General features: G+C 38.4%; 2 protein-coding genes and 1 non-coding gene across 3 annotated transcripts in view; 1 reads left to right on the top strand and 2 right to left on the bottom strand.

Moving 5' to 3' along the window:
* Positions 1 to 2,407, bottom strand: part of LOC114646549 (protein IWS1 homolog) — a 69,423-nt gene extending 67,016 nt beyond the window's left edge. The window contains 2 exon segments of the mRNA XM_051922567.1: positions 1,633 to 1,748; positions 2,088 to 2,407. Coding sequence (XP_051778527.1) covers positions 1,633 to 1,748; positions 2,088 to 2,130 — 159 coding nt within the window. The 5' untranslated portion in view covers positions 2,131 to 2,407.
* A 256-nt stretch (positions 2,408 to 2,663) lies between these two features.
* Positions 2,664 to 2,735, top strand: trnap-agg (transfer RNA proline (anticodon AGG)). Its single transcript has one exon. It is a non-coding gene; the product is annotated as a tRNA-Pro (tRNA).
* Positions 2,736 to 8,268: 5,533 nt separating this feature from the next.
* On the bottom strand, positions 8,269 to 15,265 carry dusp28 (dual specificity phosphatase 28). The gene is made up of 2 exons (XM_028793311.2): positions 14,743 to 15,265; positions 8,269 to 8,696 (listed from the first exon to the last, which is right to left on the bottom strand). The coding sequence occupies exons 1-2, from the start codon at positions 15,208 to 15,210 to the stop codon at positions 8,520 to 8,522; spliced, it is 645 nt and encodes a 214-aa protein (XP_028649144.1). The 5' UTR covers positions 15,211 to 15,265; the 3' UTR covers positions 8,269 to 8,519.
* Positions 15,266 to 15,580: the final 315 nt, after the last annotated feature.

Raw genomic sequence — 15,580 nt, 5'->3', positions numbered from 1 at the left:
TTTGCACAGATTGCCAATTAATATAAGGGGAAGACTGTAGGCTATGTTTTCTTCCACAATTTAGTTGCAGCCCCTAGTTCAGGTAGCAATGGGAACCCCTTCTTTTGTGTTTGTCCAGTATGCACTTTCTCCAAACACTCCTGCAGGTGTGTGTGTGTATATAACAAAAACAGTTGATAATTCAAGCATTAACTATGCAATAAAGTTACATGGCAGAGTCGTAAATTGATAGATAATAATCTGATGACAGTTACAATGCAAAATAAAGTTATTTGATGAAATTAAGGTTATTGGAAGTTAATTTAACATATTAGTAATATGCATTGTTGATCAGCAGAAAATAAATTCTTAAGGTTAATGAACAATGATGTTATGAGAAGTAAAGGTCATCAGAAACTCACAGTTGCTCACAGTGACCCAGCAAGAAAGAGTTAAATCAAAGGGGCTTACCACACTGCAATAAAGCAATGTAGTGTTTTAGCATGATGCCAAGCGTGCAACAGTCCTCATAAAGCAGATGCAGGTCGACATCTGCTGTTGATGCCACTCTGCTCATTACTTAAAATTACACAGGTGCCACGACTACCCAACCTACCATGGTTTACCAGTCTGCTTCCACCGTTCCCACACAAATTCTTTTGTCTTTTTCCGTTGAATTTATTGTTGTATGTGCAGAGAAAACACATTTACATTTACACTCATGTGAAATGTGGATATTGCTGAAGTCATGTTTCAGTGCTGAATCTAAGCATAATGAATTGATACCTAATAAAGTTATGAAACAATGTCTGCAGGGATTAATTCTGTAGTTTAAAAAATAAAAAAAATTAAATGTAATTTAAGAACTATGTAACAATTTTGTGTAAATTTCAAAGAAATACTTAAACCACGTTGAGTAGTGTGCAACTTTTTAGCAAAAATATCTCAAATGACAAATAATATATGTTGGTAATTACTAGATATTACTTATCCTTAAAAATGGCAACTCGTTTTATGTTATGATTACCATATTCAGGCACCTGTTAAATAATATTTTTTAATAAAAACATGTAGGTCATTTATGAAAATGTTTCTTGATTTTACATTATGACTTTAAAAGTAATAAGATATAAGCATAGTAATAGCATTGGCAGCAAATATGCTTTTGTTGATAAATGGAAGTTCAAAAATAAGGGCGTCTTTCAAAATTGCAGCAAACACACAAGAGGAAACATATAATGTCGGCCGATCTTCACATATTCTCATGGTTAACTGGGGGACCTTGGAGGAATTGAGGTTACGAGCCACTAGACTGAACTAACTTTGTCAATCTGGTCGGATATCTAAGCATACTAAATTAGAACAGCAAGTGTGCGCCCCAAAAGTGTCTATGTCAAGACTACCGAACTTTTTTACACACATCAACATATCAAGTACTTTTTTAAAGTGAACCCATGCTGTCACATTGCTGAGCGGGCCAATTCCACGTAATTTTCACGCAGAGTTCATTTAAAGATACAAGTGATTATATATTAATAACATTTTACTGTTACAGCAAGTAAATCAACGAAAATATCACAATAAGACGAGGCCGTAAAATCATGAGCTCGTTTATCTAAACTATGGTAAAAGTTTACGCAATTAAACACACACCTCGGAACGTCGACCAGCACTTCCAGCCTCCGATCCAGACTGCCGTCGTGAAGTCTCCATCTCTGCTTCGGACCCTGACTCGTGTTCGTCTTGGACTGGGGTTGCGCCTCCATCATCTGGAGCATATTGAAACAAAGCCAATCTTGTCAAGTGCAGATTTTTGACTAACGTGCCAAGCAAAGGAGCTTAGGTGCTCCCCTGGCAACGTGCACAACTTGACTGCACCATATACCGATACAAAGATGAAGCAATCTATCATACGAAATGTATCAACTTCCAAATGGACATGGCTGAATGCGACAGTTAATCCGTAAACATTCAGGCAATGCATAACAAGATTAATTAATTACAGTTACTGTTATTTGAATTGGGTAGGGGGGACTTTCATTTAGCAGTACAGGGCCCTTCAAGTCAATAGTATATCTGTTATCCAGCTGGTTGTGCAATTTACTTACCTGACTGGTTACCGGAAAAGAACTCCTCTTCCTCTACGTCCATCGCAGCGACACCGTCACTTCCAATGTTTTTTTTTCAGGGTACAGCCAACACAACCGCTCAAGACCTCTTCACAGACAAGTCGTACGCGGGGGCCTTACCCCACCCGGCTTCAGCGATCTGCGGTTGTATCCGACCAAGCAAAGCGTCAGATGTTTCCCCCTGGAAACAGTATCTTAAAAGTGTACCGAGAGCTGGGAATAATCGCAAAAAAACCAGAAACAGTAGTTCCAAAATAAACACACGTTCGCTTCTTCTCTCTCTCTCGCACTTCAGTGCCCCCAAGATGGAGCCTGCGAAAAGAGCATGCGCAACATCTGCGCACACACAAGGAAGCGACGGGCGCTGCCTGATGATGTCATGAGTCAATGACAGAGATATATTTTACCTGATACTGGAAAAGTTTAAAAAGACGGCTTTCTACGCATATTGTGCTGCTGTAGAATGAAATAGTATTATATACACCAACTTTGGCAAAGAAAAAAAACGGTAGTATTGAAATTCATATAAATATAGCGCCAATTTTCATTTATGGGGGCTCGTTGGTCTAGGGGTATGATTCTCGCTTAGGGTGCGAGAGGTCCCGGGTTCAAATCCCGGACGAGCCCAATTTTAACACCATTGGTCACATTGAATTTCACTTCTGATCTAATTCGTTTGTTGTTCAAAGAAGTTGAAAGGAATTTAAAGATGTAATTTGAATTTAGGTTTTATACGATTAACACTTAGAAAGGTTCTTTTCACCATATGTAAATTTCTACACAATCAAACGAGTCCCTGGTAATAGAACATTTGTTATGTGCTGGAGACTATATTCTAATCATCCATCCATGCATTTTCCAACCCGCTTAATCCGAACACAGGGTCACGGGGGTCTGCTGGAGCCAATCCTAGCCAACACAGGGCACAAGGCAGGAACCAATCCGGGCAGGGTGCCAACCCACCCCAGTATTATACTGTAATTATTCACAATCGTTTTTACACATTACACACATCAGAAACGTCAATCTGACAACTGTTAAAGCTTTTCACAAAACAGTTAATGCATTTCTCCAAACAGCAACACACTTGTGAAAAAGACCCTGAAACACTTAGAACATGTAGTTACTACATGCATCAAAATGCACAAAGTCAATGAATCAGTTTTACACCATCACCAAATGGTTACATTCCTTTCATCATTTACAAACATACCACAATATTCTCTTTTTGTTTATTAAAGCAATAATAAGTGGTATTTGGAACAAAGATGAAAGTGATGAAATATGGCATGTGAACATGTTTACTGTATATATTTAGATTTATTGACGAAGTAAAAAATAATGTAACCAATACAGAAAATAAACGTAAAAACATTCAGTACTGAAAAAAAAAAACACATTGCAACTGAAAATGTATTGCACATTAATGTCATTGATGAACTCAAATAACTACTTCATAGATAACAGTATAGAGCATGTAATACTGTAAAACAGTAAGAATGGATTCCCTCTTGGGGCATCAATCCCCCTTCTGCTTTAGGCCACATAATCTGGATTGACATCACACCTTATGTTTTATCTGTCAAGGCTCCTTTTAATCTTATTGCATGCTGTACATAACCACAGCAAATATCAGATGTCATGTTCTCACAGCCAGCCTCATTGCTTCCTTTCTGGTTTTGTGGCTGGGAAGTTGAACTCATATACCCTCTACCTCCACACTAAAAAAGCTTGTCAGATGGGTTGAGAAAAGGTGAATACAGCGGCAGGAACATTGTGACAGCATCCTTGGATAGGTGTCAAATCACTTTTTTGGCGACTGAAGGTGAAACTGGACATTGTCCCAGATTACCACAAAATTTAACAGGTCTGGTCTCACCACACCCCTCTTATTCTCAGGATTGATGGCACTGACTAACCCATCCAAGAATAGCAGAAGCAAATCTGTATCACTGGGCCCAATGGGAGTGAAGCACACCCTGTTTAGACATATTATCATGCATGGGGATGTTGCCACCAACACTGTAGTGGCACATCCATTGTGACAGTATGCCCAATAATGTTCCTCTCACATTATGAGACCTTGGTGAGGCTGATGTCTGTCTCATCTACATATACAAATGTAGTGTTTGATGTCACTGACCTCCAGCTCCAACACCCTTTGAAAAAGTTTGTACAGGAGCAAATTACATGTAAATTATCAACACACATTCTAAATGTTTTAGCACCAAATCTGAAATGATAGTGCAATATATTCTAAGCACAAACCTATTCTCAAATACATGCCATACTGTTCAGTCAAATAGCATGGAAGCATTCAGGGGTGTGTTTAAAACAGCAGCACTTATGTGATCTTACCTGTATATGTAGTTGTCTTAGTTTTTTTACCCTGTCACTATTTCACTAGAAAGGAACATTGTAAAGTTCTTTCACTGACAATACATTCTTTCTCAATTCCCAATTCTGACATGGGTCACAGACATGATGTTATTAACAGCTGAGTTGTTCCCTACAACAGCATGCTAGGCCTTTTGGAGTGTAATGACATTATTTGCCCTCACCGTATTTAGTACCTCATTTTCTTGGTCAGCTGTAAATACTGGACCTCTGCCATCCCTTCAGGACATTGGTTCCACTCAGTAATAAAAATGTCATTAATCATATGCATATACAGAAAAAAACAGATTGTTGTTCAGTACCATTTCAGATGATAGTGAAGATGACAATAACTCACTATACTGAATATAATGACCTAGTTTACAGTACTCAAAATGAATAAAAAAGCAGTGCTTTAAAGGTTCGATATTTGTTAAACATTATATATGGATTTACAGTATTTATAGTACCTGTTCTTTTTGAAATGTCTGCAGTATGAATGCTACAGTGGACCATTTCTCCTGAGGCAGCATCAATCTACCTGCCTCAGCCATGCTTAGACCATGGTTGACTTACATGGTCAACATTAGTAGCTTGTATTTCATGGAGCCACTCTGGGATTCCTTTGACCTCTTCTCCCTCTGTTTCTATGTCTTGTTCATTGTCCATGCTTGTCACTTACTCGTGCATCCCTTGTGCTTGTCTTTAAACAGCAGCCTCCCACTCAATGTTAGAAGACAGCAAATACAGTAATAAAGTTCTGTGATCAGTGTTTGGGTTTATGATATATAGGGCTACAACGTCAGTATTGTGTTTGCATCTTTTCTTATTGTTGCATTGGCTCCTTAAATTTACTTTTTGATGTTTATAAATTATACATAGTTGGTTAACTAATGATAAGGCCTGAGTGGGCCTTCTGCGTGCTCAAACATGGGGTAGGCCAAATAACCTGGCGGTAGTGATACTAGAGGTTGCCCAAATACACTCGGTGGCAACAGTTCTGCGTGTTTGTCAGCTTGAACTTGAGGTACGGCTGATAAATTATATATTTTACAGGTTTAGTTATTTGTTAAAACTGAGTTAAAACACACACACATTACAGGGACATTGAAATTACTATTAAATTAGAGGCGGGGTGTGATAAGGAGGTCACGCCCCCCAACCTCTTTGGAAGCCGCCTGTATCCCTTGTATACTTATCGACTGGGGCTGTAGCTAACACACCGAACGTCTTTTCATGTTGTCAGGTACTTTGAGCTAAGGTGCATTTGTGTTTTCGGGTCTTTTTTTTTTGTATACCGTGTTCTTGCTTGTTACATTTTTACTATCGGGTGGGACAGTATCCTTATTTGGTTAATGTCGAGGCGCTCAGACGCATTTTCTGCAAACATTTCATGTTAGTCTATTGCATCTAAAGTCGTGCATGCTGTTGAGAGTGTCCCAAGGCGTATTTTGTACGAGATATCGATTGAATGAGGTTGCATTTTATTTTATTTATTCTCATTTATTTATTTTCTGACGCACTCTAAAAAAGCTTCAGAACAACTACTGTATAATGGAATACGTACATTCAGAAGAAAATCAAGGTATAATTTACAAAATAACTTATTACTGTATTATACAATATTAGTTATTACAATATTTTGTGTGTTTTGTTAAATTAATGAATATACAGTACGGGAAGTGCTGTTGCCTCCCAGCAGAATGCACCAGAGTTTAGTCCCAAACCAGGTCCCTTGCAGTGTGAAGTTTGTTTTAATTGATTTTTTTTTTCTGGTTCTATCATATGTTGTGTTGATTAGAAACTAATTTTTAATGATGAAATTTAACAAGTGCACGACGGTTCCCAAAATAATGGGTCAATAGAAAGCTGATCCTTGCTTTGTGTCTGAAACTAAAATGTGATTTGTAAAATATACTGTAAGTTTACAGAAAACTCATTCACTTGTTCAAGGAACTGTTCAACACTTCTTTAGAAACTGGCAGACATGGATTGTTGTCCTTAATTATCTAATTTAATTTATAGTACTAGGGTGTTGTACCGTGTTAGCCATTATGAATGTAGAGAAAAGCCAAGCAAAATGACACCTTTTATTGGCTAACTAGAAAGATTACAATATGCAAGCTTTCGAGGCAACTCAGGCCCCCTTCTTCAGGCAAGATGTAATGATGTAATGTAATGTAATTGATTACATCTTGCCTGAAGAAGGGGCCTGAGTTGCCTCGAAAGCTTGCATATTGTAATCTTTCTAGTTAGCCAATAAAAGGTGTCATTTTGCTTGGCTTTTCTCTAATTTAATTTAGAAATTAACTGTTTAATTAACTCATTAACTTGGTACTGGAAGCATTGGAACTTGGCACTGGGAGCGACCTTTCATCAGATTGGAGGGAGCTGTGTCTTTGATTATCTCCCTTACAATTGACCTTTAAACCCCCCTCCCCCACCCCCGGGTTAATTTTTTTCAGGGATGCTGCTGACTGGAGGTATTGATTTCCTCTCCTCCATTGTCAACTGACCATAGTTTAACAATAAATTAATGGACAGATTATTGTTGGTTTCCATTTATGTTAACCAGTTTCTTCTTTGTTTTCTGTGTGTTTTAAACAAATCTGTGTCCTTATCTGTACTAATTTTGTATTTAGTAAATTGTAAAATCTGTACTTGGCATGTTACCTGAGAACTTGTCACAGAACTCTGCACCTGCACTCCATGAAGAGCGCTATACAAAAATATACTGAACTGAACTGAATGGCCTGAGGCTTTCTTAATGTTCAGGATGCCTCAGAATGATTACCTTCTTATTTCTTGATCTCAAATGTGGTTGGGAAGTGAGTGTTGAATTCTAATTCAGTCCAATATGGCATTTTAGGTCTGCAATTAACTTATGGAAATGTTATAAAATCAATTTAAAATATCTTATAATGTAATACAGGGTAATATAGTTTGCGTAATTTAAACATATTACAAGGAAGTTAACATGTTGGTATACTAGTAAGTAATGCTGCTTCACATATCTTGGATTAAAATCACAATTCATGGCACTGTCTTTGTGAATTTGCACATTACCCGGTGTCTAATAGGGTGTGTCTCTGGGCTCTTGGATTTTCTGCCCACAGCCCAGAAACAAGCAGGTTAAACTAACTGGGAGCTGTTTATGACTGTCATAATGTATTGACACACTAGGGACAGTTAAAATGTGCACTTATTGCTGGTACAGTAAGAACTGAGTTCCTGCCCCACTTAAATGATCAATTAGATTTGAAAAGTAATGAATATTATAAATGTAAACTTATTATCATCATCTTTATATTATAAACCGCAGTGAGTTTATTACATAAAGATTGCCAAGCTTGGAGTTGCATTACTAGGCACCTATCATTACCAGCAGGCTGGTATGAAGCAAACGAGTCAGTTGCTTTTGCCACCCAGTGTTGACCAGCCTCATTTATGACCAGGACTTGAAGTGAAGATCATTTCAGTTTTTTTATTTAATAACACATACTCCCATAGTCTACATATGTTTTTCTCCGGCTAATCAGGTTTCCAACCTGTATACCCAAAGATGTGTGGGGTGGGTTAACTGTTGACTCTAAATTGGCTTCAGTATGATTGTTTGAGAGTGTGAGCATAAGTGGGGACCTGTAACAGATCAGCACCCTATTCAGGGCTCGTTTCTTCGTTATACCAAATACTGCCAAAATAGGCTTCAATCCCCTACAACTCTAAAATAATAAAGCATGTCTTAGTATACAGTATGGAATATACTTAAAAACAGTTCCAGGCAGAATTTCAAATGGCTTATATTTTGTTCATTATGTATATCATCTCTATATAGTGGGTTACAGTATTCTGGAAAGTATTTTAGCACTGTAATTTTTTATTGGAAGCTTGGACACCAATCTTTTTAGACCTTTTTCAACAAGCTGTTTTAGTCCATTTCATCTAAAAATTGCATTATTCTTCATCTCTGCAGGCATACAGTAATCTATTGTGATGATACACTGTTCCTTTAAGACACTGAAGACAATCATTGTATTAGGTGCTCATCCCATTTATACTTGTTTCCAGCAGCAGTACAGAATTCTCATTTGTCAGTTCATGAATTTGTTTTTCTTTAGGTGCCATCCTTTCTCTCAGCTCTTCTTCGTACCTTTGAAGTTGTGCCCAAAACCCTTCATTTGGCTCCACTACTGAGCGTGCATTTTTTACCATCTGCAAGAAACATTACCAACATTTATTTAGAGGAAAACCAGCAATGACCCAGCATATAGGGCAAATCATGGGAAGACAAGACTTGTAATGAAGTGCAAAATTCTGCTCTCATTGCGAAAGTATGTAGTATGTCTGAGTTGCAAAACAATATAATCATCAGAAATGTATTTCACATAGCCTTAATATTATATGTGTATCCTTAATCTAATACAGAAGTCTGTAGATGTGGATTTATATTACAATGCAGTAGGTCATGGAGGATCTATTAAGTTTAAAGTGACACCGTCGGTTCAGAGGCAATTCTAGGAAATGATGGTATCAAGGTCTTAGTCCCCTATGTAATTGTTGTGTGAGGTCTTTCATGAATATAAAATCAAAGAGTGGGGGCTTGATCCCTTTGGGATTTCGTTTATGTTCATATAATGATGTAATATTGCTCAGGGTTATGTATACAATGGACATAAAAATCGGGGGTTACCACTATTGATTATGTACTGTATGTGATCAATGAATAGATCCGGGACTGGGTGCAACAGATCTGGAGCTAAAACCTGTAAAGCCCCAACCCCTCGCCCAACTCCACTGCTTTGGTTGAGGCTTGTCTTGGATTGGAGGACACCACTTCTACCTCTACTTTTCTTCCTCAAAGCAACACCTACACTCATAGCCACAGCACTTGGCACCCTCACTGGAGTTTTATCATGTGCTTGTTAACCAATGAGCTTCTAATGTTCCTTGAGCTTTGCTGAACTTTCTTGTTCCATTTCAAATCCCACCGTACATCCCAAATGTGATCATGTCTCTTTTTCCTGCCCAGAATACCATCCCTTCTTCACCTATTGCTTAGTGGTGCTGTTCAGCCTGTCAATTGCTTCTACTTGTCCTTTGTTAGCATAAAGTAAAGTTAGTATAATATAAATAAATATGCATAAATTAAAAAAATTATTGACAAAAAAAAAAAACACTGGTCATGCAATTTTCTTTTTTTTAATATAACTTGATCAAAATTCAATCAAAGTAGTAAAAGCATTTTTGAGATTTTGGGAGTACTTGGGTTTCTCAACTGTTGGTTGTTTTTACACCTAAATATTTACATACCTAAATGTCCTTTCTTAGACATAAATACTGCCTTTGATATACCAATCTTCCAAATTTCAGGTTTTCAATTTAAAGACCAACGGTATTTTTGTTGAGTGAGAGAGTCAATCAGTCAGTCAGTGTCACATTTTAGATATATCCACTAGTGGTCAAAAGTTTAAGAATACCTCAATTTTTCTTCAAATTTGATCAGTTGAATGTCCTAAAATGGTGAAAAGATAAGCAGTAACCTACCAGAGGTGTAAATTTAAGTTTAAGTTAGCAAAAACTGAAAAAAGGAAATTTCAGAATATTGTAAATGGGCCTTCTGCAGGAAACAACTAATAGGTTACAATCTACAGATGTCCTGCAGCAATTTAAGTTAATTAAGCCTTGTGAGTTCTGTTGATTACGTAAAAATCTTCTGTCTGTCTTTAAACCAGAGTTGGAACAGACTGTGTTACTTTACCGTCTACACCCTAGACTTAAAATTAAAATTCTTAGAAGGCTGGCGTCCTTCAACATCTGCAATAAGATGCTGCAGATGTTCTATCAGACAGTTGTGGTGAGCGCCCTCTTCTACGCAGTGGTGTGCTGGGGAGGCAGCATTAAGAGGAAAGACGCCTCACGCCTGGACAAACTGGTGAGGAAGGCAAGCTCTATTGTTGGCATGGAGCTGGACAGTTTAACATCTGTGGCAGAGCGAAGGGCGCTCAGCAGGCTCCTATCAATTATGGAGAATCCACTGCATCCACTTAATAGTATCATCTACAGACAGAAGAGCAGCTTCAGCAACAGACTGCTGTCACTGTCCTGCTCCACTGACAGATTGAGGAGATCGTTCCTCCCCCAAACTATGCAACTCTTTAATTCCACCCGGGGGGGTAAACGTTAACATTTAACATTATACATAGTTATTGTCTGTTTTTCACCTGCATTATTATCATTCTTTAATTTAATATTATTTATTGTATCAGTATGCTGCTGCTGAAGAATGTGAATTTCCCATTGGGATTAATAAAGTATCTATCTATCTAGACAGTTATAAATTCCATTGATAATGGAAAGAAAATGGCAATTAACAAATTAAATTAGACCAAGTATTATTGCCGTTAGCAGTGTAGGTCTTTTATTTAGAGAAATTGCCAAGAAATCAAAGTGTCAATGAGCATGGTGTCCTGCACAATCCAAAGGTAATTGGAAGATGGAAGAAACTCTGATGGGAAGAGATCTGGTAGACCCAAGGTCACAGCCCAATCAGAAGACAACTGAGGGTCACCAGCTAGTGTGATAGGCCCCTCACAGCACAACAGCTTCAAGCACAACTTAACAATTGTCGAAAAAAGCAAGTCTCAGTTTCTACTGTAAAGAGGAGACTCTGTGCCACAGGTTTGACAGAGCGACTGGCAGTAAGAAAACCATTCCTTAAAGGACAAAACATGGCCTTGAAATATCGGCTGTGAACTACTGCAGACTGGAAGAAAGTTATAAGGTCCAATGAATCAGAATTTGAAATCTTTGCTTCGTCATGCAGGGGGTTTGTACGCTATCAATTTGATGAAAGGATGCTGAGTGTGTGACACCAACTGTCAAAATAGAGGAGGAAGTGTGATGGTCTGGGTTTCTTTTGCTGGAGGGATAGTTGGTGACTTGCACAGAGTGACTGGCATTCTGAATCAAAAGGGCTACCACAGTTTAGCTGTTATATCAGCAAAAGGTGGCTACTTTGATGAATCAGAAATACAGTATGAGTAAAATTTTGTACATTTAATGATTCCTAGACTTATTTTTTAATTTGCCATTGTTTATTTGTTCTATGCCAGTGTAATATTGTCCAAGTAGTACTTTGGAGGGTGTAGTAACACAGTCTGTTCCAACTCTGTTTTAAGACGAACAGATGGTTCTTAAGTAATCAACAGAAGTTGGGACAACTGTGAAAATTTTTTGCTTCAACTTGCAAGGCTTAATTTACTTTAATTGCTGCATAATATCTGTAGGCTGTAACCTATTAGATGTTCCCTGCAGAAGACCCATTTGTAATATTCTGACATTTCCTTTTTTATTTTTTGCTAACCTAAACTTTAAATTTAAACCTCTTGCAATTTATTGCTTACCTTTTCACCATTTTAGATCAAACATTGCATTTTAACTGATCAAATCTGAAGAAAAACTGAGGTGTTCTAAAACTTTTAACTGGTATTGTAGTTTTATTTATGTATTACTAGCCGTCCCCCGCGGCTTCACCCGCATAGAAGTGAAACAGGACAGTGAAGAGGGTCCTGCCTGGTTCCCCACTCCTGACATCATGCTTCCCCCTTCACTCGGCCTGCAGCCTCTGTCTCGGATTAGCGCGAATAGATCACTCCTGCAAGCAAACTGTGATTCTTAGAGTGATGAGAGAAGTCACAAAAATCAACCTGAATGTTTAAGCAAATTCTAGAAAAAAAGCCAGATCTAAATCCATTAAACAATTCTCTCATTTACTAGCTAAACCGATGTAAGATACTCCCCGAGATTGGGTGATTGATAATTGTTGTTGCAAATATGATTGTTTTTAAATAATTAACTTGAAAACTTAACAAAAAAGATTAAGATAATAATTTAAAAAACAGTTTAAATAATCTATATATATAAAAGCCAAATACCACTGACTCACTCATCATGAAATCTTCCGAACCATGAGGACTTGGGACTTGACATTTGGAATGTAGGTTACCCTTGGCCTATAGGTGCTCACTAAGAAACGGTTTTAAAAATTTCGTGGTCCAAGTGCGAAATTTCTTATAGTTTTTTAGACCCGTTTGTATGTCTGTCCGCTTTTCACGAGAGAACTACTTAATGGATTTAGATCGGGTTTTTTCTATAATTTGCTTGAACAATCCGTTGATTTTGCGACTTACTCATCATGCTAAGCATCATAGTTCGCTTGCGGTACCAATTTATTAGTGCGAATCCAAAAGATTGAACTGCGGGGAGAGGGGCAGGGCCCTTCTCACTCATGCGTCTGCCTTGGGGTGTAACCTTAACTCCACTTAGTTAGCGAATGAGAGAACTATTTAACGGATTTAGATCTTTTTTTTTTTTCTATAATTTGCTCGAACATTCCGATTGATTTTACGACTTCTCTCATTGCGCTAAGAATCATAGTTCGCTTGCAGGAGCAATAAATTGGCGCTAATCTGAGACAGGGGCTGCGGGCCGAGGGGAGGGGGAAGAGTGGCATCAGGAGTAGAGAACTGGGTAGGGTCCTGCTCACTGTCCTGTTTCACTAATACGCGGGCGAAGCCACGGGGGATGGCTTGTAAGTGTATATAATTCAGTTTTTATTTATTATCTTTATCAAATAGTATTGTCAAATACTGCATGTACGACTACTTCAAAATATAGCTTTCACCGAAATGAAACCAAAATCTTCTGCTACCATATGCCCAAACCTTGTTCCACTTATAACTCTATAGAACTTCTCTATACACTGTTTCTTTCCTCACCAGCTATCATCTCCATCACATCTTCTATTTTCTAGATAGAGCCACAGATAGCTGGCCATGTGCAAGCACTGCCTAAGTTAGATATATGCCCACCTGTTCTAACATCTGTCCCTGAGCCCTGTCTCGATATGTTTGAGTACCTCAATTTCTCTTGCTGTATGTGTACCTGTAGCATTCGTTATACACTTCTCCTTGGTATCCTCACGTCTCAACCTTTCTTGCCATACATGTACCATCAGTGTTCCTCCTGTGCCTCTTCTTGGTATCCTTGCATGTCTAAGCCTCTCTTGGCCTACATGTATCCTTAGTGTTCATCCTATGCCTTTTCTCATTATCCCTGTGTGCCCCAATCTCTCTTGCCTGGCACTTCCTGTATTAATTGTGTTTCTATAAAAACAGCTTTACAGACTCTGTCATTTGTGGGTGCCTTACTTGCTTTCCATCCACTTTTTGAATACCACCAATAGTGGACAGGCCCCATTGACTTGGATTTTATCTCATTAGTATTTATTGCCCCAGCATTGCTTGGTAAGTTGTTCATTTTGCTGTTCTTGAAATGCTGTATTTTTGTAAAAGAAAACAAAATCCTTAATCAGGAATTGAACTTAACACCCCTGAAGTATCATGTCACCATGCCTACCACTTAGCCATCATAACCAAACTGACCAATTAGATTGCTTGGTGGGACCAGACCCCCAACTAACCGTAAAAAAATAAAAAAAAACACACACACTTGCACCGACCTACACAGAGATAATAGTGTTTTATTAAATGGTAGATTCATTTTCTGCACCTACATTTCCAATATAGATTCAAAGTGAGCTGCTTAGGGCAACAAAAAAAGAAACCAACCTTGACTAGAATTGCAAATGATTGCAAAATACAAGTTCCTGGGATTATTATGCAATAGAACTAATCCCTGCACCACCAGAAAAAGATATCCTAAATACCCATAACACCTAGAAAATGTTTTCAGGTACATTATTGTAGAGTCTGTATAAAACTACCAATTACTTTAACATTTACATTTTAGGAACAGAAAAATAAGCATTTAGAATTCTCCCATATCCATATATTTAAGTTGCAAAATATTCCAGACGAGTTTCTCTTGAAGAAGTCGACTTTACATATTAATAAATAACATCATGTAGAAGTATAAAATTATTAAATCCATTCTGGAACTTGTGTTGTTTTCTTTCCCCATCGCTCAAAATAATTTTTATTCTTGACATTTTGCATATCAGCAGCATAGCCTTCTACATAACCTCTTATCTGTTTTTCCTCTCCACATACAGCTACTTTCTCAGCTCTCATTATCTCCCTTTAATGTAAAAATACAGGGTATGCTCCCTTTAATAATACTTAAAACTGTAATTAGAAATGGTTTCCATTTGCAGCATGCAATTGTGGTAACACCCCAAACATTTTTATTTTACTTGTACAGTATGTGTAACACTCTGTTTTATGCAGAACTAGCTCACCTGAAATGCATCCTGAAGCCCAAGCCCTCTGTGCTTCATCAGGTAGGCCACACAGATAGTTGCAGACCGACTGCGGCCATTTTTGCAGTACACCACAGCACGTCCCCGACTAGTTACAGCTCCTTCAATAGCATCAGCACAGCAGTCAAAATGCTCATAGAGTTTTTCTGTTGGTTGATCATGAACTGGCACCCTAATAGTGCTGAGCTCTAGATGAGGGAAAGGCTGCTGCTTGGACACATTAATGCACAGAGTGATCCCCTCCTTGCATAGAAACTCACAATTACAGGCTGACCGAGCATTGGAAATAAAAAGGGAATCAGTTATTTTACAGAGCCTCTGCATTTCGGAAACAGGCACAGGGCAGGAGAGACAGGCAAAATGATCCAGAGGCTCAGAGTAAAAATAGACTGGGAATGCCATTTGAGGACCTGAGTGACCACTGTCACGAGGAAAGTGCTCCTCCATGTCCTAGAGCCCTGATCCTTTTAGGTCAAGACTGCCATCGCTCAGAAATTGTTTCATTTTGCCCAACATTTTTGTTGAATTGAGCCAATCTCAGTCAACACCGGGCGCAAGGCAGGATCAAATCCTGGGCAAGGTGCCAGCCCACTACAGGGCACACACACACATACCCACACACCAGGGACAATTTAGGATCGCCAGTGCACCTCACCTGTATGTCTTTGGACTGTGGGAGGAAACCCACACAGACACGGGGAGAACATGCAAGCTCCATGCAGGGAGGACCCAGGAAGTGAACCCAGGTCTCCTTACTGCGAGGCAACAGCGCCACCATGCGGCCCTTGTTGAATTGATCTTATGCAGAAAAGCCATT

The sequence above is a fragment of the Erpetoichthys calabaricus genome, chromosome 2, assembly GCF_900747795.2.
Source record: "Erpetoichthys calabaricus chromosome 2, fErpCal1.3, whole genome shotgun sequence".
NCBI lineage: Eukaryota > Metazoa > Chordata > Cladistia > Polypteriformes > Polypteridae > Erpetoichthys > Erpetoichthys calabaricus.
This window is presented reverse-complemented; position numbering and strand designations above follow the sequence as displayed.

Excerpts from the sequence above, each read along its gene's own strand:
- dusp28 (XM_028793311.2), bottom strand. The coding sequence starts at position 15,210 with ATGGAGGAGCACTTTCCTCGTGACAGTGGTCACTCAGGTCCTCAAATG. Across the intron at positions 8,697-14,742 it reads GGCTTCAGGATGCATTTCAG|ATGGTAAAAAATGCACGCTC; the intron begins GTGAGCTAGTTC and ends TGTTTCTTGCAG.